Here is a 23,398-nt window from a genome sequence, read left to right as displayed (position 1 = left end):
TCTGCTTGCCTCTGAAAGGCCAGTCTTGCTTTGACCAACTAACAGATGGCTGGTTCCTGCTCTTGGATCTTTCCTGGTTTCTCACTGTGACTTAGTGTGTCTCATTTCCCCACTGCACCCAGAGTGCCTTGGTGACTGGGACATGCCCTGTTCATTTTTATATTTCTTAGCACCTAGCTGGGAACAGAGGAGGTATGCAATAATGATTTGCTACCCAGAGAGAAAAAAAGACTAAAGAGAGCATTTTTCTTATCCTATAAAATTATCCCATTATCAGGCAAGTCACTGCAGACATTTAGCACATGCACTGGCATTATACTGATAATAAGCATCAACTGCTTCTTGGCTACTAAGCAGGGGACACCATGTGTCCACACACCTAGGAGGGAAGAAACAGTCTACAAACCCTTCAGGTTACTATAGAACCACGGCAATCCCAGGTATTTGCCACTTTTTCTTTATATCTGATAAATGATTATCTATCTGCTAAGCCCAATGAGGCTTCTTTAGGGGTAAACATAACCTCAGAATTTCCTCCAGTGACTCAAACTCCTTAAAAGGACCTGATTTGAATGCAAATCATCCATCTTACTCCAGCCTTTCCAGTGGTTTCTCATGGCTTCTCAGATGAAGACTGAGATCCTGACAGGTCAGGTTGGCTACTGCTCACCTTCCAACCTCACTTCGCCCGGTCTTTCTCATTCACTCCCCTCCAGCCAGCAGCTCTTTCAGGTCCTTGATCTTCTGGCCATGCTTTTCCCCACCAAGAAGCTTTGGACATGTCCCCTCTCTGGAATGTTCTCCATTAAGTGTCCCACTTTTTTTTTTTTTTTTTAAAGATTTATTTATGCATACAAGAGCTGGGGTACAGGCCAGAGGCGCAGGGGGTGAGAGGATTCACCAGAAACAGAGTGGGAACAGATCAGGCAGATTGACCTAAGTACACTGCTGAGGGAAGCAGCGGGTGAGACAGGAGAGGTCTGCTGCACCATGTGGGTTGTTCCCTGGCCGGCTAGGGATCGAACTCGTGCTGTAGTAGCTGCGGATAGCTTCATAGGTTGCGTCTTAACCCCTTGCACCACCAGGGAGGCCCTAAGTGTCCCACTTTTGTCTTAGCTAACCCACAGGTCCCTTCAGAAGCTCTTGCTTCTTTTCTCAGGGAGGTTGTCAAGGTTGGACAGGAGTCTTTATTTGAGAACTGTTCTCTTTATTTCAGAGAACGGTGTTCCTTTAGAACAGTTTAGAGCACAGATCTCCCTCAGTCTTGACATTTTCATCAGTATGATTCTCCCATTATCCACGTTCCTCCCAGGGTTGTAACCTCCACAACCGTGTCCCCCTTCCCACTGTTGTAACCCCAAAACACAGGCATGAAATGCTCGTGAAATGTTTAATTCTGTCCTTTTCCTCTATGAACTATTTCAGACAGCCAGAATCTATAGCATTAATCAAGACCCACCTCCTAAATCCTAATCTTTCAAAATAATTTTAAGCATAAAAAAACTAAGACTGGTGATTAGTCATTCAATATTTTTTACCTCTTTGAGGATAAACTCAAATTGTGCAGTATCCAAGAGCAGTTGAAAGAGGATCTTGGGATTGTACCTAGAATCTGTCAGAATCTGGTCCTTGATTTGACGAAGGCGTTTGTTGTTTGGGTCGCAGGCTGGAAATAGAAGAGTTCTAGTTTATCAATGTGGAAATAGTCTATGAATATCTGTGAAATCTAAGTTGAATGCCTGTTTTCCTTTATTTTAAATATTTAAAAAGTAATAAGCGGAATGCATATCAACAACAAACAGCAAAGTCAATTTTGGCATACTGATGCGATGGTGTAAGTATGATTGTTAAACATGACAGTTAGATCCGACACAGACCGGCACCCACGATATATTGCTGAATGTAAAAACAAAAGCTGCAAGATGTGTCTCCAAATTTTGTAAGCATTTTTGGGTGGGTTTATCTAACTGTCCAATGGATGGGCAGAGCCTTCTGGCACCATCTCATGAATGGGTAGCCTCCTCATGTCCTGTGTATTTAGAGTTGTTTTCAGTTAAGCTATTAACTTCTGCCAGTGAGTTGTAGACAGGCATCTAGGATAGAGTTAAAAAGCAAACTGCCATCCTCAGAAAGGGCTGTTTGCAAGGCTGGCCCTTGGCAATCTGGATTCTGGAAGAGTTCCCACCATTGGAGACCTGATAAGCACAGCCTACGCTGCCTAAACTGTAAAATGTTGTTTGTGATGAACACCTGCTCTCCTTCCTGGAGTCTGGAGTCTGGATAGGTGCCAGGCAGAGGCTGCCTGTAATCAGCCCCCAATAAAAACCATGGGTGCTGAGCTTCTCTGGTTGGCTAACGAGCTTCTCTGGTTGGCAACATTTCGCCTGGGCTGACATGCATCTCTGTGACTCCACTGGAAGAGGACCTTGGAAGCTCATGCCTGCTTTCCTCCAGGCCTCCACTGTGAACCTCTTCCCTTTGCCAATTTTGCTTTCTGTCCTTTGGCTGTCATCAGCTATAGCCATGCACACTGCTGTCTGCTGAGTTTTCCTAGTAAATCTTTGAACTGCGGGTGGTCCTGAGAAACTGACACATAGAAAAGCACGTTGACCCTCACAGCGACTTGGCACTTCCAAATAGGAAGAGCCAGACCGGGAACGTTCTGCTCCTTGTCAAGACCTGAGGGCATGGGGTACTCCATGCTTCTGGACCATCTGCTGCTGAGGCTCAGAGAGATGGTGGCAACGTGACCCAGGCCACAAAATCAGGCAGTGATTGACCCAGGAACAAAATAATGGATACTCTGATTCCCTGTTTAGCCTTCTAGCTGCCATCCTAACCCATTTCAAATAAATAATATCTTAAAAAAATGTATATGGACTAAAACATACTGACACTTACTAAGTGGCTATGGGGCCAATTATTTATCTAGGAAAGAATAATAAAATAGGATAAGGCTAAAAAAAAAAAAAAAGTCACAAGTAAAAGCTACCTGGACTGCAAATAAAGTCAAAAACTAAAAGCTTTAAGATGACAAACTTTGTGCGGCTGCTCCCAGCAGCTAAGATCCCAGTTTCCGGTATCACATGGACACATTGCTGCTCTCGGTGCCCGCATCAGCACCCAGACTGCCTGGCATGCGTGGAGTGAGCATACACAGAATAAATCAAGGGTATTTTGGCTGTTCAGTAACGGTGTAGTCTGCAGATGCCATTTTGTATATTGACTTTTCCTGAGTTTTCCATCAGGAAACTCCTGTTGCAGGAGGAAACTCAGGACAAATTGGAGAAGGGCTCACTTTTCATGGGGAACTGGCCTTGGAATGCTTTGTGCATCCGCCAGAACTGTGTGGGAAGATACAAATTGGCATAGGGGACATTGATTACACACAATTTTCTTAGCCTCCTATGTGCCTAACTGCAACCAACCAACAAGAGGTATAAAGAGCTCCACTTGTATTCATACTGATTCAACTAATTCATACTAATATAACAAGAAGCTTCTGATATGAATTTGCTTGCACTTTTGGCTAGAAGCCCTCACAGTGCATGAATAATTCATTCCTTGGTATAAACCAGGGCTGCTTCTGGTGTTTTGGGGGCCTGATCTCCTCTCTCTAATACCTGACCTTTAACAATTCAGACCCAGGAACTGAGGGGCCAGATCTGAGAACCCAGGTCACCTCAGGGTCAGATGTTAGAAGTGGACCAGCTTGCCCACTAACCAGGGTTGGCTCAGAGCGTCTCTTCAGCAGCTGTGTGGCACAGGGGAAGCATCCTGACTTTGGTGAAGTGCCTCTGGTGGGCTCACAGGAGGGACTGTGCCCTCCCCACCCACCGTGACCTAAACACCATAAAGCAAAACTAGCAGCTCATTTTCCCATGGATGACTCAACCAGATAGGCAAATCACTTGTTTCTGGTAAATTATGACCTTGTGCAATCAGGTCAGGCGAATGCCAGGTACAAAAATGGAAAAACAGATGTGGCTGAAGATTAAAGCCGGGAACTCTGGCAAGCCGGGGGCTGTCCCTGGCAGGGTGCAGGCCAGAAAACCACTGGCTCCCAGAGCACAGGCAGTGCTGTCAGGAACAGCCTCGGGAAGATGAAGATGAAGCCTGAGTCACTCGAAAACCACAAATGGTTTTATGACAGGATGAAGTGAGTTGTTTATATGCTCGAGACTATAAGACTTTTGGTAAAGATTATAAGCTGAGTCAACATAGTAAAATCCTCAAATTAGGACTGGCGTTTATGTGAAACCTAAACTCAACTAATTCAAAACAGTTCCATTAGATGATTAAGACTTTAGCCACGGGATTCCTGCTGCGAGTAACCTACCTGGTAGAGAGAGGGCCCTGTGAACAAGCGATGTTGTTGGGAAAAAAAAAAAAGCATTGAAAAAACACAAACCCACTAAGCTGCACTTGTGAGATATTTCAAAGCTGGAGAGTCCTACTGTGGCGAGAGAAGGCTGAGGAGAAAACACCCTCATTTTCAAAGATGCAAAGGATGAAGTCCAGCCGCTGTCCCCCCCACTGACCAGTAGGTGGCAGCAAGGGTGCTGAGGAACAGCCCAGAAGGATTGTGATGCAAGGCCACAAGGTTACCAATAACCTGGAATAATCTGGTGTAGGCGGTTTTTTTAAGTCTATTTGAAAGAATAAGGAAAAGTATCCAGAACAGTATCTATCGCAGAATAGATTCTCAAGAGAAGTTCGTTAAGTGAAAAACGGAGCAGAGGGCTTTATGGGGCTGATGACAGCACTCTGGGGGAGGAGCAGGGTCAGCTCATGATGCTGATGAAGCATTTACTAAGAATAAGGAACCATGCTGGTTCTGAACCAGCTCAGGTCAGTCTGACCTACTTATTTTTCTACTACTAAACCAGGGGTTTTAAAGTCTTAGGTTCATGGACTGTGCGGAGGCATTTCACATAATCTGGGAAGCAACAGAACTGGACGGCCAGGACAGTCTCAAATTCAGGCTCCAAGTACTCTACCCTAATTGAGCACTTGGTGTACATGGTTCATCAACTTTGTGGGCCCATGTTGTCCTGTACTTTCAAAATCATAGCTTTCTTTCATCATCTTGTCTGTCTAGAATTTCTGCTCTTTTCTTTAAAATTTTATCAGCTCCTGCCTTCTTCCCTAACCACTTCAGCACCTCCACCCTAAGAAATGCTGTTCTGCCCTGGGCTCAAAGTCCACCCACTGGGTACACCTCCAGTTCTTATTTACTGGGTTTTACTATTTGCTAGGGCTGCAGTAACAAATCATCACAACTTAGTGGCTTAATACAACACAGATTTATTCTTATGGCTCCAGAGATTAGAATCAGAAATGGGTCTCACTTTATTCCTCCATACTGAGAATGTTGGGCGGCATGGGTAAGCATCTACTAAGCAAAGTGCAGAAATGTCTATTTTTTAACTTTATGGTTTCTTTTATGAAAAATTCTACCAATACTAAGAAAAAAGATCTACCAATTCTACCAATACTAAGAAAAAAGATGTGAAGATATTTCTCTTTATTGCATGTTTATGCAACTGCTTTGTAAACATGTTTCATAACATCTTTGATCTTTCGTGCTTTTTTCAGAGTCATGGTTCTTTGACGTGGACTCAGTCATGATTTAAATTTTATTTGTGTTCTTCATTTATTTTTAATGAACTGCCTCTTACAGAAAAAAAAAAATAAATAAAATCAAGGTGTCAGCAGTGCTCCTTCCAGAAGTTCTAGGGGAAAGTTGGTTTCCTTCTCTTTTTCGGCAGCTAGAGGTCGCCTGTCTTCCTTGGCTTGTTGCCCCATCCACTTTTAGAACTAGGCCTGTTCAGTCTTTTCTCATGATGCTATCTTCCCAGTTCTGATTCTTTTGCTTCCCTCTTCCTGATTTAACCCTTTGCACTCCGCTGTCCCCTCTCAGGGGACATCGGAATTCTAGCATATCACTCGGATGTCCCCTCTCAGGGGACATTGCAATTTATTAGTGATTACGGGGAATTGAGGTTATTTCAACGCAACTTTTTGAGACATGCATGTTTCCCTGAAGTTTTATCTTGAAATGGCACAAGAAATTAAATCAAAATATCGTAAAATGGTTCGGAGTGCAAAGGGTTAAGGATCTTGTGATGACACTGGGCCCACTGGGATAATCCAGGATAGTCTCCTAGCCTCCATACTTTTAAGTCAGTTGATGAGCAACATTAATTCAGTCTACAACCTTACTCTCTTTGTCTCATGCCCACAGTTTCCAGGGGTTAGGTCCTGGACGTCTCTGGGAGGCTGGGGAAGTATTATTCTAACTAGCACAGATCTGCAGTTATGTTTTTTCATATCTATACATCTGATCTCCCCAATTGGTGGTAAGCTCCTATGAATGTGGGAGGTAAGTCTCATATTCACTAGCACTGAACAGTGCCTGGCAAAGTGGCTGTGCTAGTGGGTCACTGAATTTCCAAGGTGACATAAAAAGACTAACTTAGAAAGCAACCTGACTCTTACCCAGGGCTCTCTCCCCTGCACCACCATTAAGAAGTGGAACAAGAACAGACATACAGACCAATGGAATTGAATAGAAAATCCAGAAATAAACCCACAGATTTATGGTCAACTAATCTTTGACAAAGGAGCAAAGAATATGCATTGGAGCAAAGAAAGTTTGTTCAATAAATGGTGCTGGGAAAACTGGGTCGCTACATGCAAAAGAATGAAGCTTGACCACCACCTCACACCATACACAAAAATCAACTCAAAATGGATTAAAGAACCTGAAACCATAAAATATATAGAAGGAAATATAGGCGAAACACTACGTGATTTGCACATCAAAGACATCTTTACAGACACATCACCCAAAGCAGTGATAGTGAAGGCAAAGATAAACAGCTGGGACTACATCAAATTAAAGAGCTTTTGCACAGCAAAAGAGACAATAACAAAAACAAAGAGAAACCCCACCAACTGGGAGAACATTTTTGCACCCAACACTAATGATAAAGGACTGATCACAAAAATCTGCAAAGAGCTGATGAGACTCAACAACAACAAAGAAAATAATCCAGTCAAAAAATGGGCAGAAGAGCTTAAAAGAAACTTCTCTGAAGAGGAAATGCAAATGGCCAACAGGCATATGAAAAAATGTTCAACATCACTTGTCATCAGGGAAATGCAAATCAAAACTACCATGAGATACCATCTTACACCAGTGAGAATGGCACATATTAAAAAAACTAGCAACAACAAATGTTGGCGAGGGTGTGGAGAAATAGGAACTCTTCTGCACTGTTGGTGGGAGTGCAAACTGGTCCAACCACTGTGGAAAGCTGTGTGGAGATTTCTGGACCTACTAAACATAGAGCTTCCATATGATCCAGCAATTCCACTCCTAGGTATTTACCCAAAGGACACAGAAACATCAATTCCAAAGAACACCTGCACCCCTATGTTTATAGCAGCACTGTTTACAATAGCTAAGCTTTGGAAACAACCCAAATGCCCAAAAATAGATGACTGGATCAAGAAGATGTGGTACATATATACCATGGAATATTACTCAGCATTCAAAAAAGATAAACACATGCAATTTGCAGCAACATGGATGGCGCTGGAAGGGATCATGCTCAGCGAAATAAGCCAAAAAGAAAAAGAAAAATACCGGATGGTCTCACTCATAGCAGGAATCTAGAAAACTTAAATAAGGGACCAGGAAAATGAATAACTATAAGAACGTGAAAATCAAAATCAACAATAAACTATGAACCAGAGACACTTTTAGGGGGGCGGGGGCGGGAGGGGAGGGATTGGGGTCAGAATGGGGGGCTGCAATTGTATGGGGAATATAACAATAAAATTTATAAAAAAAAAAAAAAAAAAAAAAAAGAAGTGCATCTTAATTCCAACCTAACTGGCAGTGTAGGTGGCCATGGTTCTCATATGGTACCTGATTCTGCCGTATGAAGCATCAGCCACCGGATGGCAACGTTGCAGTCTCTCAGGCAGTTGAGAAGCCTTGGGATGTTGTCCAGAACCATCTCCTCCCTCAAGTAACCTTCCTTCAGAAATTGCTGTACTTGAGCATGCACTCTTTCACTGACAGTCGCATATCTGCTCGCCTTTGAAAAATACAAAAAGCTTGAGCTGTATTTTTTTTTAAAAGATTTATCTTGAAAGGGAATCACATTCAAATGAATCCTTGAATAGACAACATTTCTGAGATGAATCACATGGATTATGATTGACAAGACACAAGGGCAAGTAGTTCATTGGACATTTTTGATAAGAGCACTGGACTTATAAGAGAACCACAAATCCTATTTCTGGCCATGATCCAGTATTGGTATGACTTTGGATTTAACCTCTGCATATTGGTTTTTTCAAATGCCAAATGGAGAACTGGATCAGGCAGCTCCTAGGAGCCTTTCTATTTTTTAACTTGGATAGAAAAGAAACATAAGGACAGAAGCTCAACCGCCTGTTCTTCCTGTTATCAATGACAAAGGAAGTAGGGAAGAGCAGAAACACTTGAGAGATGAGGCTTGGACCGGCAAGGGAAGTCTGCATTTGAAAACCGAATTTTCAAACCAGCTTTTGGAAAAGTGGTCATTCTGCTTTACCTAAAACAAAGGCTAAATGTTAAACATCACTAATCCAGTCAAGTAAGTCTAAAACTATCCCAGACGTTTCATCATGTCAGAAACGAGAAACGCAATTTGGAGAAGGAATTTTAGTAATGAAAAATTAATGCTCTTGTGCCAGTAAGAATGGAAGCACTACTTTCTCTAATATATTTCTAGGAGCCATGCCAATGTGGAAATTATCTGATGCATTATTTATGGAATTCAATGTATTTGAATAAAACATGCTGGAGTTCTTTCAGTCAGTATCATTCTCTCCACATTGGAAAATCACAAACTCAGACAGCAGGCTGAGAAAAGTAACTGATTAGAAATATCAAATATGCTCCCTAACAAAATGATTTTATTTTTATTTCTCTATTTACTCAGGTATTTTCTTCTGCCTTGTGTTTATATCAAAGAGACAGAATGTAGCCATTTAAGCTTTAAGGAGATGACTGTCTAGCTTCTTATTGCTTAGTTCAGGTATCAGAAACAGTGGATGTTGCAGGGACAGGGCGTATTGTCTACATTGAGTTAGTATCATCAATATTCACCCTACTGATAAAAACATTGAAATTCCAGCTGCTGGTGAAAGCAGTTCTGTCCATACAACATGGTCCCCAGCAAAATTAAGCCAAATCCACTGGGGCCAGATGTCATACTCACTCATCTTGTTGAATTTACCTTAGAACCCAAGTAACATATGCAAAATGTATCATGTAAGTTAACAATCTACAATTATCGACCTTATTCTGATTTGTAAAAGTCGCCTTTCATTAATCACTGCACTAAAATGGCTACATGGAAATTCCCTAGGAAATCTACTTAGCTTACTTCTGACCATAGAGCAATTGTGAAAGAATCCTTTTTGATTAGCCAGGACTTACTTGTTCTTTGACGTTTGAAAGGTCCAGGGTATTGTTTAAAGCAGTTTTTGCAGCTTTGTAAGGTTCCCAAGCATCTGCTAGATTAACTGTGATCCCCATGTAAATACTAATTACCTGAAAGAGGAGACATTCATTCAGTGCTTGTTAAATATTGAAGACACTGCCCCCTGCTTCCAGGTTAACTTCCATTCCAATGAAAAGCAAAGCTGTTCCTTATATACAAGCCAGTGTTCTTCCTTAGGAGCACTTTGGAATAAGAGCAACAATGTGGCCCTTCCTGGAGCAATGACTAGCACCAACTTGCAAGGAAAACAGAGAATGAATAGCACTGGTTTCGCAAGCATTTTCATCTCAGTCTTTACACACTTAAAAATTACTGAACTTTTTTAGATGGGGGTTGGATCTATCGATATTTATCATACACAGTAAAACAGAAATTTTAAATAAAGGAATTCATTTAAAATAACAATAAGTCCATCAGTACTTGCTAACATAGCATTTTTTTGTATTAAAAAAAATGAAACTAAAGTTTTCCTAGTGGTATATGAGTGGCAATGTTTTTCTTTCTTTCTTTTTTTCTTTTTTTAAATTTTATACATTTTTTACATCATTTTTCATTTTTGTACAATGTATGCTAACTGGGCCAACCACCATGGACAGCTGTGTGGCGATACCTCAATCTGCTAAACATGGAGCTTTCCATATGATCCAGCAATTCCACTCCTAGGTATTTACCCAAAGGACACAGAAACATTAATTCAAAAGGGCACCTGCACCCCTATGTTTACAGCAGCACTATTTACAATAGCTAAGCTATGGAAACAACCCAAATGACCCAAAACAGATGACTGGATCAAGAAGATGTGGTACATACACACAATAGAATATTACTTGGCAATGTTTTTTATATGTTTTCAAGCCTCTGTAACGTCTGGCCTGAAGACCTCCAGGTTCTATCTGGCTACTGCATTAACTTAACACTTGCCCTGGGGTCCCCAGAAGTGCAGCGTGTTTCCAGGAAAGGACGTGAGTGAGCAGCAGAGGGAGTCTTAGTATTCTCATGAAAACATCTTTGAGCTCACTGACATCCTAAAAGTGCTGTGGGCACTTCCAGGGTTCCCCAGTTCACAGTTGGAGGACCCCAACTCAAGGAAGCAAAGCGTTATTTTTGCAGCAACTTACCCACCCACTTCAGTTTGTGTGAAATGGGGATCATTTGTGACTTGAAGGTTTGCTGAAACTGCCCATGGAATCCTATGGTCTTGGGGAGTATCTATTTTTGGTGGGAGCAGTGGTGAGATTCAATCACCAATTCTCCTTCTTTACTAGTTACTTGTCCATTCATCTCTCCTTTTTCTTCTTGAGTCAATTTCGGTAATTTATAAGGGAACTATTCATTTCTTCTGAGTTTTCAAATGTAATGGCTCACTGTTGAGAAGTTTCCTTATAACTTTTAAAACTTATTATTTTAGGTCTTTTTCAATCTTAACATACTGAAATTTGCCTTTTCTTCCTCTTGCTGGTCAGTATTAACTAATTATCTATTATATTACTCTTTCTATAAAACCAGCTTATTGTTTTCTCCCCTTTTTATCTAGTTCAATAAAATTTATTACTCTTCAAAAAAAACTAGCCTAGTTCCTTTTTTGTCTAAATACATATTGGTTCATGTATTTACTAACGACTTCCTTTCACTCTATCTTTTCTAACTTAAATTTTAAATCAAACTCATTTATTTATATTTGTTAATGGCGTTTTATAGAATCATACTTCAGATTCTACTTTTACCCTTAAATCATTTTAGCCATTTCCTGCAAGCTTCACTCATTGCATTTCAATATTGTGCAATTCTAAATATTTTTTCATTTGTGTTTTGATTTCCTTTTAACAAAAGTTATTTGGGAGGATCTATTTTTAAATGTTAAGCATTTAAAAATATCTTTTTCATGTTTGTTTTAATTGAGTTGCACAACAGTAAGAGGATATAGCCTGTAGACTAACCTAGTGTATATCTAACTTGCACACACATCCTTATCAAGTGCACACTGAACATCTATGATGAATCCTTCAGAAGATAAGACTAAAGAGGTGATTAAGATGTCTCTTCATGATGGTTTCACCCATCTTCCCATGTTATTCTAGAGTTTTTGCTTCACACATTTGAGTATGTCTTTCATGATAATCAATTTACTTTGGTGGCTTACTTTTTATTATATATGATACTATAATAGTAAATTGGAATAAAGGATTATTAATGCTTTGCTTTAAAGTTTAGTTCCTTATATACAGAGTGCCAGGATGATGTTTTTAGGAGAGTATCTGGTCAGTGTCATGTAACTGAATTTTTGTCCTTCCTTAAAACTAAAAGTGCTTCTGTTTCTTATTACAGCATTGACGTGCTGTAATAAAGGGTCAAAACTTCTTTATTTAAAGTTTGGGCCAATGAAACAGCCAGACTATCAGTTGCTCAAATCCTAGCTCAAGAGTCAGTTATGAGTTGAGATCATCATCTCCTCATTGTGGGCTGTTTTTCTCACCAGGAAAGCTCCTCAATCAGCCCATTATCACCACTTATGTGCCAATGGCTGGTAAGAAGTGAGACGAATTGCTGCCTGAGAACATGATCCGACTCACTGTAAAACCTCCATGTGCAAAGCAAACTTTCATCTATATTAAGTATGTCTAGTTGAGATTTATTTCTTTAAGGATTAATTTTTTCAGGGCCTCCCTGGTGGTGCAGTGGATTGAGCGCAGCACTGTGAAGCTGTCTACAGCGCTGCAAAGCTGTCTGTAGCATAGGTTCGATTCCCGACTGGCCAGGGAGAAACCCATATGGCGTGCCAGATCTCTCCTGTCTCGCCTGTTGCTCCCCTCAGCAGTGTATTTTGGTCAATTTGCCTGTTCTGTTCCCCGCTCTGTCTCTGGTGAATTCTCTCACCCTCCCCTGCCTCTGGCCTGTGTCCCAGTTCTTGTATAAATAAAAATAAATCTTTTAAAAAAATTAATTTTTTCAGTGAAACAATGTTTAAAAAGTGACATATGCAATGTAAGTCTTAATAGTTCCATCAACATTGGCTTATTATATATAAAACTTACTATAAAAGTGAAATTCATATATATATGAATGACAATTTAGATGAATTCTGTTAGCTTAGATTTATAAAATAGAAAAGGATTAAAAAAAAGCTTATGTAACTCAGTTGCCATCTCAATTGCTAAAGCAAGACATGTTTTAATACATGGTTTTTATCTTGAGAGTATCCATTTAAGAAAAAAGAAAAAAGCCAAACAGGTTCTTCAGGAAATTTTATAGACTGATTGATATTTAATTTTATAATTTATAAAATTCTCTGCACACTTCCAGTAACTTTATAAAGCTGACTTTCTGTCTTATTATTTACAACATTTTAACCTCTGGGTTAAAGGCCAAAAGAATGGGAAACCAGTTCTCTAACAAGATGATAGCAAAGAGATTAAGAGTAATACTTGCCCAATTATCTGGAAAGTATTTATCCACTATCTCTCTCATTTTTGCTTGATGGGTGTGCAGGATGGAGGGCTCGAAGTAGAGAATCACGTAGAGCATGGCCGCTTGCGTGGCCAGGGCCGTGCTGCGATGCTCCGGCAAAGGATAGGCGGAGACCTGTGAGAGATAAGACCCTGAGGAGGTGGCTGCTGGTGACACCTGAGCTCATACCTGGGGCAGGTAAATGACATGGTGTGAGGCTCTGTCCATCTCTCAAAAGCCCATGTCCTTGAGCACCCTGGACACCAGGGGCCATTCTCAGACTGAGGCATAGTAAGGAATAAGCCATGATAGGGGCCCAACTTCTCATCCCTAACCACAGAATATTCTCCTTCCAGCCCTCGGCTGCCAGAATTTGAAGTCTTTTTCCTTAGAAACAGAAACAAATTTTAATCTTGGGTTTCCCTGGATTGTCCATTTCTGTATCTTTCCCATCACAATCTCTTAGAACTGCTAGGCTTCACTCATTGTGACTATTATCTAATTCCTATTATGTTTCAACTCTTCCTCTATCATCCCATTGGAATTTCCTAAGGTTACCCCTGACCTGAATTTAATGGCTTCTTTTTAGAATTCTCAGAGAAATGTCTTTCCTTTGGTTTCCCAGACACCATTCTTCTCAATCTGCCTTGCAGGGTGTTCTCCTTCTGCTTGTCTTTTAAGTGCTGGCAGGTGCCTGGGCTCCATCTGCTCATATATTAGAAGGCTTTGCCCACACATTGCACATATCACCCCAAGCTGCCATAAGAGAAAGGAAGGAAATATTTGCAATGGGACATGTAGGCAGGCCTCAGGAAGGGCTCAGAGCTGCAAACCAGAAAGTCTTGACAGAGCCCCCTGAAATGTGTCGACCCACCTCTCCTCTCTGCAGACTCTGTCATGCTAGCAGAATGGCAATATGAGGTTGCCCAAAACTCCAGATTTTGCATGTGGTAGTTAAACCTACTTCCAGAAAATATTCCACGGGTTCAATCCCAAATTATCAGGGAAGCAGAAAATCGGGTCTATCTTGGGTTAGAGAGGGCCCTAAATCAATCAGCCATGACCAGGGATGGAACAGGTGCAGGCCCGACAGCAGGTGGACAGCACAACCATGGCTTTCCTTCCTGGCTAATACAGGTCCCGGGGCAAGGAGAAAATTGAAAGGCGTTGCCTTGACACATGGACAGAAGGGACTGCACAAGAGGCAGAGGGTTAGGAGAGACAATGAGAAACAGCTTGGCCTTTGAGGTCATACAGACCTGCATACAAAGTATGGCTCTGCTACTAGTTACAAGATCTCATGAGACTTATTGAGGCTCTAAGCCTTATTTCTCAACAGCAACATGAGGATTCTGCTGTCATCTACTGTGCAACACTGTTGTGATGAAAAAACTTCCAATGATTTGGGTTGCTACTGAATTCTCAATAAATGGCAACAAACATTTTGGAGACTTGGTTTCTGCAGGTAGCTCCTGATTTTGAGTTGTGTTTAAAAAAAAAAAACACCAAACACTTTTATTTACACTTATCATACTTCCACAAAAAACTAACAGGCTAAACTAACGTACATAAATGACATCAAGAGATCCCAGGTCCGACTCTGTACACTTTTACAGTAAGATGTACATATGTAGTAAGTATAACTAAGTTTTCTTCAGGACAATGAAGCTGACCAGAAATTTTCTCTGGCATCCTTTCAAGGAAGGGAATGATTCACATACTAGAGAGGAAAGTGAGATAATTTTCAAATCCTGCAGATCTTGACAGTCCAAATCTTGCTGCCTCTTTGCCTGAACTGTCTTCACACCCCTTGCCCCCCTGGTGCAGTCTTGCTGTCCCTGTTAAATGCTCCGAGGCACCCTGTGCTTCCACTAAGATAACACTCAACTTGCTTTACTGTAATTCCTTTAGTTGTCTGCCTTTCTTCCTCAGCCACCAGCTCGCTATGGGTGGAGACCACAGTTGGCCTGTACTAGTGATGGGTGCCCAGGACCTAGTGCGTGGACGGGCACATAATACTTTTTTCTGGAGTGAATGAGAAACAATGCATTTTCTTTCCATACGTAATCCAACCCCATCTCCTCCCTGAAGTCTCTCATTCTCCCAAAATTAATATCCCTCTTTCCTGCACCATCCCATAGTACAGTTACAAAGGTTTTACATGGTTTTAGCAGGCTCCATTTCTTTTCAGGAAGGGAGGGAAGGAATAATTGAGGTGGAAAGCGAAATCTGTCTTTCAAACCATTGAGATCTTAGTAGAGTTGATACTCACCTGGTTATAAATGTCGTCAGATCTTAGTCGACCTATGATCATACTGATGAAGGATTCATTGATAGGCACTCTCTGGAAGTAGCTCTCGGGGTAGTTGGGTGGTCTTTTGGCTCCTGCTTGGCTGGAATAACCTGTACTTCGAAGCAGTTTACAAATATCATCCATATTTGAGTCAGCAGAAGATCGGGCAGCGCTGAGCCGAGTTCACAAAGGGAAATAGGAGCCAAACAAACCACGTATATTAGAAACTCAGAAGCCCCCCCCAAAAGCAGACAAACTTTATTATAATTTGACTTTACATAGTCATGTAGATGACTGTGGGTAAATCCGTATTCTTAAGATTTAAAATTCTGTTTTAAAAAAGACCATTACCACAAATTATAAGACAGGGACTTTGTATATATGTACAGGTTCATGTAAAGGCCCATAATCCTTTTCCAAATCCTGAGACTTGTTTTGAGTTGTATGTGTATATGTGTACACATATTCTTTCAGAGCTCCTTGGATTGCAGCATTGTGGATAAAGAATATAACCCTGTGTTTAAGTATTTATTTAAAAAGTGTCTCCATTTGTACTTCAGCGCTATCTTCATTTGCACAGCAACTATTTGCAGTTATGTTCTATGTCGAGCATTCTGGTACAGAACAATAAAAATAGGACAGAGACTTCAAAACAAACAAATCCAACAGAAAAAGAATGTGAATCTATATCAACATTCAACAAAATAAAAAATTTAAAGAAATGATGCCAATTCCAAGCATGATATACACTAACTAGTTTTTCTAGGCATGCTGCTCCTCTGATAGAGATTTAATAAAAATATTTGTGATGTTCAGGGTTGGAGTAGTAATCCCTGAAAAATGAGCTAGACTCTAAGATTCTCAGACTTGGAGATGACCAGTTTGATATAAGGCTCAATTTGATATAAGGCTGACTTGGCAATTGTTCAGTGACTTCAATATTGATCCTCTCGTTGTGATGCATTAGAGCTTTTGTATCCAAAGAGACAAAGCTGGATTGTCCAAGCTGAGTTGGAAAGACAAATGGTTTTTCTTTTTTATATTATTTATTGTTTCTGTTTTTCCAGGTCCTTTTAGGAATATAAGCAAAGCTACTCAAAGCTCATTTTAAAAAGTATGTTAAAACAGCTTGTGGTCAGCTGATGGGAGGGAAATAGGAATGCGGTGGACACGCTCCTCGTGGGTGGAGTGGGAAAGAAGGCCTCATTGAGCAGCCATAGATTAATTTACTGCTGGGGAGGCAGCAGTACCAGGTGTCTCTGAAAACACAATGTCCCGAAACAGTCCTTCTCTGCTAAGCATTTGCCTTTTCGTCCTACTTATTTTGACCTGGTTTTAAATTTGAAATGTGAATTCTAGTCTGCACTACTTTCATCCAAGTTCCTAACTGATTCCTGCTCATTGACTATTTCTTCCTCAAATCTCGACTATTTCAGACATTGATTGACCTTGTATCTTGTATTTTGACTCAATTATTCAGCAAGTTGAAACTGGTATGCCAGGCAATGGAATCAAAGATTTTAGGACCATACTTCTAGAGAGTCACAGGTCTGTACAGAGAGAGACAAAGCGTGACCCAGGGTATGCAATGTTATTTTGTTTTGGTTTTGTTTCTACATATACATGGGTGACAATCTACTTTCAATCTAACCCTGAGTGATAATTTTTCAAAGTCATCAACTTGAAAATGACAGAAAATTCATTCATTTCCTTACATCTGTCAGGGAATGCTCTTGAAAAAATTCAAAACCCCAAACAAAAATACATTCATTAGGCTTCCAATCTTATCTATCTTTAAGAAAAAGAAAATTCAGATTTCTTATTTTAAAAAATCTAAAGTACCATCCCAGGCATCATAATCTATATAGCTCCAATCATCTATTATAACATTTTATAGATAATATAAAATTATATGGAATATATCCAATTATGATGCCATAAAATATGGAGTAATGATTATTTTTCTACTTTATGTTCATAAGAGATAAGGATCTTATATTTTCTCATTCTAGATCATATTGCTGCTGTTCATAAAAAAAGTAGGACGGAAGCCTACAATGAATGTATTTTACCGATGTGCTTCCGGGGCATGTAGTCCTGGCCCGGGGATACCTGTATCTGTAGTAGGAAACCAGCATTCTCTCTCTGACTTCCCCTTCAATCTTTTGGTCGATGACCAGCAACATAACTCCATACAAGTACAGTGCTTCACACTACGAAGAGAAGAGACAGTAGCCAAACTCACAGGAGTGTACATTTTTCTTTAGCAAAGTCATGATGAAAGATCACCTTAATCCAATTCTTCCTGAAAGCCTTATACTATAATGAAAATACAGGTTTTCTCCAAAGTGTTCTTACCTTCTGCATAGAATATACTTGGAAAACTTTTTGTGAAAAAATTTTAATTCACAATAATCACAGTAATCTTTCAGTTAGCCTACTTTTGAATTTTGCTTGGGATATTAAATGAAGTCCCGGTATTATGAATATCTCTTTATCATAAAGTCAGTCACTTATTTAACAAACTTTTTAAAAAATAATGTTTATTGAGGTATATTGTTGGTTCACAACACTGTATATCATTTAGGGATACAGGTTCACACCTCTACAGATATATGTTATCACATAACACCCACTACCAAAGCCCCAGTAATCCTCTACTATTGTCTGTTGGGCCCCTTTCTCTCTCTGCTCCCACCTCTCACCCGCCCCTCTGGTAGCCTGCAGTGAAATTTTAAGGGTTTGTTTGGGTCTAGCAAACATTTCTTAAGTGGTCAATATGTACTAGGTAGCAGGGGATGTCTGGAATGCAAAAGACAAATATAGGATTCTCACACTGAGGAAGCTCATAACCTCCAGATAATCTTTATTCACTTATAACTCTGCTCCAAATCTACCAGCTCTAAATATGGACACAGATCGGCCAGTCAGAAGAATCATCACTTACTTTGCTTCTCTTTAAGGACAGGTATAAATTTGTAACTTACAGGAAGGAAAGTGCTGCTCAGCCTGACATTCTTAACTTTCTATTTTAGATGGTCACTGCCACTTACTAGAAGTTGTTTTCCATCTTCATTGAGAAGCACAGTTTCTAAGGTTTGCTGAATGTAAACACCTTCATTGAGATCATCTAGGTATCTAGAAAGGAAAACCCAGAACAAGTTAGTCATTGGTAATAAAACTAACTAAAGATGGAAAATAAAGATTTCTAAAAGTTAAGACAAGCTACTAGGCATACTGGCCTTCAAATAAATCCTGCTCCTTCATGCTCTTAAGAATAGTCTTGTGAGCCAGAATTCATAGTGCTTAGGGACACAGGTTGATATTTATGGTTATTTCAGGTCAAAGGAATATTCCCCAGACCTGACTATTTGAGGAATAATGCTATAAGAATATGGAATCGTTAGTTTATAAGTTAAGGAGTAAAGGGTCTGGAAAGTCTAGAAGGAAGAGACTACTACTGTGTGGTTAGGGATAACAGGGCAGGCCACAGTTACCAAGGCTGCAAAATATATTCTATTCTTTTTCTACTTCTCATATACAATGTACTAGAATATGATCACAAACTCCAGGATTGATAGCCATATGACCTAGTATAAACCAAGATTATTATATATCACCAAAGCAGGAAATTATAATACTCTAAAATACTTAATGTGACTAATCTTTTTCCTATAGGAGGAAAAAAAACAATTATGCCTCGTACAAGCCAGTCAATTTTATAGCAACTCAGATGTTCTGGGATGTCCCTTTGTGCGCGCCACTGTTTAGTATCAGAATAAGCTATGACTGAATGAATCAATACCTGTTTAAGTCTACAATATATTTATGCACACTTTGAAATGCTAAATAAAATCTGGTCACAATTTCTATGTTGTTTTCACGAAATTCTTCATCTAAATCCTGTAGCTCTGGCTTAGATTCCAGCTTGCTTTCCCATAACTCTGGACCCTAAGAAGAAAAACACATTTATGTGAAATGTCAATAAAAGCACACTTGTTGGTAACAATTTCTAAACTGTCTTTTTAAAATTTGTTGTTATGCCCTAAAAGGGAAATAAAAATTTAAAGCAGAGCAACAGAAAGTAATGAAGATAACAGAAGCCTCAACATAAAATCCCTTTGAAAGAAATGAATTTGAATCACAAGCCTGTTCGCATGCTTTGAGTGTGGGGTCCTTCATTATGGCAAGATTCTCTTTTTAAAACTTGATCAGTGTGTTAGGGCTTCTACAAAATACCTTCATATTATTTTCAAGTTAGTAGCTCATATTAAATTTGGTTCGAAAGTGATCCTCTTTAACTCCTTCTCCATAATGACTTAACCTCCCAGAAGCATGTCTTTGTAGAGAAGACAATGGTAAAAATGCTATGGAGGAAGATTACCTTAAAATAGCTGAAGTCAAATATGATATCTCCATATTTCTGTTGATCAGCTCGGTCTTTTAACCTGAACACAGCAGGAATAAACTCTGAGAGCCTCAAAAGTTCGGCGATGATAGCATTGCCACAGGAAACAATCCTCAGGATGGCCTGGCCACAGAGGTTGTTCTCAGCTAGGAAGTCCAGCATTGCGAGGATGGAACGACTCTGTGCCCGGCCAGTGGGAATGTTTAACTGGCTTCAGAGCTGAGGTCTGTAAATCACGAGATGAAACCAGGTGTGCAGAGAGGCCAGCTGCTCCATGAAAGAACCTGCATCCAGAAAGAAAAAAAAGTAAGAAAATCTCCATTTTTTTAGCATGTGAAACGTGTATGTTTTTCTTCTCAACTCTAAAGAAAAAGGTATAACAAATACTGAGGTCTGATGAGGTTGGGGGCATTTTTCTCTACTCTTTTATTTTCCCTGTGGAGGACCTTTGCTAGATCAACATTTTTGGCCTCTTCCTTTCCATGAGAAAGATTGGATACAGCAGATTTCTGAACTTGGAAGAAGGAACCATCGGGCATATGTGGTTCCAATATGCCCTAAATTGCATCCATTATACTGAGTTGTTTGCTAAATTAGCAAATAGTAGCACACAATGTAAACAGAGCTTGGAGACACACTCCTATACATCATTTCTAAGGTATTTGTCCAATTACTTCCTAGAAATGGAGCTGCAGGGCGAAGGTATCAACATGTCCAAAATTCCATTTAAAGTTATGGATGCCAAGTACCACACAATTCCATGAAGATGATTTAAAAGGATGTAATCCAACTGGTCCAAAGTCTCACATAATCGAGTACTGAAGTATGTCACAGAATCAGTTTATTCTCTTCTATTCCAATGTACTTGTGAATGGTGGGATTCTGAGGCATACTAAGTGTTGGGATTATTGTCAACAGGGCATTCTCCTGAAATTTCCTTAAGTCAAGGTTTGATCTTCTTAACCCAACTTCTTGCTGAGGACCTCTTTGTCAGGCACATCCAAATTTCCTCTTCTTCTAAGGATATCAGCCATATTGGCTGTGGGCCTGTCTTTATGGTCTCATCTGAGTTGTGTCACATCCTTAAGGACCCCGGCTCGAAAGCCAGTCATGTTCAGATGTACTGAGAGACAGAACTAAAGTATATGAAGTTGGGGTGGTAAGGAGTACATACACCCTCAACAGCTTGTGTCTTGGTTTAACTCACAGAATGTTGTGATTCTGTGCCAGTTCCAGGTTGGGGGAGGAGGGTTAGGGGAGGGGTGTGTGTGTGTACTCTTTTGCTCTCTTTGGGAATCCTGAGCTGCCTGTAAGAAAGAACCCCAGCCTGGCTGTCCTGCTAGAGATCTGGGACTTCACAAAGCACACAAGCCGAGTGAGGGGCAGAAGACCTGATCTACTGGAAGAGAATCAAGGAGCCATCAGACAGCAAAAATGGAGGTACAGACACAGCACCCCAATTGAACTGTTCCAGTGAACACCTAGCTATTCAAGCCACCTTAGCTAAATTAGAGCTGGGCATGTAAATGAAGAGGCATTTTGGACACTCCAGGCCAAGCCTTCTGTGCCCTGTAAATTCCTGACTCATGGGCTCATAATACGTAATAAAATCGTTGTTGTTTTGGGAAAATAAGGAGTTGTTTGTAACGGAGCTGAGGTTCAGTTTTGAGCTGTGAACCCACACAGCACGGTGATGCTGTTTTGTGATATTCTGTGTGCTACAATGCCGTAATACATAGTAATGGTGATGATGTTACTATTGTATACTACCACATTTTCTTCCAACTTCCACCTTTTCAGGTGCCTGCTTCCACTGATCATTAAATTTTCCTTACAGGAATGATGCCACTTGTTTTGCCATAAAGAAATGACAAACAGATCCTAAAATTCACTAGAATTAGGTGAGGGAACAATCTTGAAAAGTGACTTTCCCCTATGTGCTTGTTGAGATTAAAACCTACTTGAGAAATAATACACAGTGACTCCACTGTTGGTGGGAGTGCAAACTGGTCCAACCACTGTGGAAAGCTGTGTGGAGATTTCTGGACCTACTAAACATAGAGCTTCCATATGACCCAGCAATTCCACTCCTAGGTATTTACCCAAAGGACACAGAAACATCAATTCCAAAGAACACCTGCACCCCTATGTTTATAGCAGCACTGTTTACAATAGCTAAGCTTTGGAAACAACCCAAATGCCCAAAAATAGATGACTGGATCAAGAAGATGTGGTACATATATACCATGGACTATTACTCAGCATTCAAAAAAGATAAACACATGCAATTTGCAGCAACATGGATGGCGCTGGAAGGGATCATGCTCAGCGAAATAAGCCAAAAAGAAAAAGAAAAATACCGGATGGTCTCACTCATAGCAGGAATCTAGAAAACTTAAATAAGGGACCAGGAAAATGAATAACTATAAGAAAGTGAAAATCAAAATCAACAAAAAACTATGAACCAGAGACACTTTTAGGGGGGCGGGGGCGGGAGGGGAGGGATTGGGGTCAGAATGGGGGGGCTGCAATTGTATGGGGAATATAACAATAAAATTTATAAAAAAAAATCAAAAAAAAATACACAGTGACTCCAAATTAAGGATGAACTTTCCTAATCAGCAGCAGAAAAGTTTCGATTGGGGATGTATCTTAAAATGATATAATTAAAATGTATGAGCCTTTGATGTTTAACAGAGGGAAGCTGGGACAACTATGTCTATGGACAAATCAAGGATGAATCAAAAGTTGATTCCACCAAATTGTGATTTGAATACAGTATTGTGCACTTCTTGATGCCCACAGCATGATCTTCCAAGAGGCAATTTTTTTTTTTTATCCACTTTTTTATTTTATTTTTTTTTATAAATCTTTTTTTTTTTAATAAATTTTATTGTTATATTCCCCATACAATTGCAGCCCCCCATTCTGACCCCAATCCCTCCCCTCCCGCCCCCGCCCCCCTAAAAGTGTCTCTGGTTCATAGTTTTTTGTTGATTTTGATTTTCACTTTCTTATAGTTATTCATTTTCCTGGTCCCTTATTTAAGTTTTCTAGATTCCTGCTATGAGTGAGACCATCCGGTATTTTTCTTTTTCTTTTTGGCTTATTTCGCTGAGCATGATCCCTTCCAGCGCCATCCATGTTGCAGCAAATTGCATGTGTTTATCTTTTTTGAATGCTGAGTAATATTCCATGGTATATATGTACCACATCTTCTTGATCCAGTCATCTATTTTTGGGCATTTGGGTTTTTTCCAAAGCTTAGCTATTGTAAACAGTGCTGCTATAAACATAGGGGTGCAGGTGTTCTTTGGAATTGATGTTTCTGTGTCCTTTGGGTAAATACCTAGGAGTGGAATTGCTGGGTCATATGGAAGCTCTATGTTTAGTAGGTCCAGAAATCTCCACACAGCTTTCCACAGTGGTTGGACCAGTTTGCACTCCCACCAACAGTGCAGAAGAGTTCCTTTTTCTCCACACCCTCGCCAACATTTGTTGTTGCTAGTTTTTTTAAAATGTGCCATTCTCACTGGTGTAAGATGGTATCACATGGTAGTTTTGATTTGCATTTCCCTGATGACAAGTGATGTTGAACATTTTTTCATATGCCTGTTGGCCATTTGCATTTCCTCTTCAGAGAAGTTTCTTTTAAGCTCTTCTGCCCATTTTTTGACTGGATTATTT

The 23,398-nt window shown here is 40.1% G+C and overlaps 1 protein-coding gene across 1 annotated transcript in view; it reads right to left on the bottom strand.

The window, feature by feature from the left end:
* Positions 1-19,873, bottom strand: part of WASHC5 (WASH complex subunit 5) — a gene marked incomplete at both ends in the record, with an annotated part of 43,952 nt that extends 24,079 nt beyond the window's left edge. The window contains 9 exons of the mRNA XM_084229783.1: positions 1,539-1,666; positions 7,940-8,111; positions 9,503-9,616; positions 12,993-13,145; positions 15,283-15,475; positions 17,416-17,516; positions 18,357-18,441; positions 19,109-19,254; positions 19,688-19,873. Of these exons, the coding sequence (XP_084085909.1) occupies positions 1,539-1,666; positions 7,940-8,111; positions 9,503-9,616; positions 12,993-13,145; positions 15,283-15,475; positions 17,416-17,516; positions 18,357-18,441; positions 19,109-19,254; positions 19,688-19,873 (1,278 nt within the window). The remainder of the gene's footprint in view (positions 1-1,538; positions 1,667-7,939; positions 8,112-9,502; positions 9,617-12,992; positions 13,146-15,282; positions 15,476-17,415; positions 17,517-18,356; positions 18,442-19,108; positions 19,255-19,687) is intronic.
* Positions 19,874-23,398: the final 3,525 nt, after the last annotated feature.

Source organism: Talpa europaea, assembly GCF_964194135.1.
Source record: "Talpa europaea genome assembly, chromosome: 3".
Lineage (NCBI taxonomy): Eukaryota > Metazoa > Chordata > Mammalia > Eulipotyphla > Talpidae > Talpa > Talpa europaea.
This window is presented reverse-complemented; position numbering and strand designations above follow the sequence as displayed.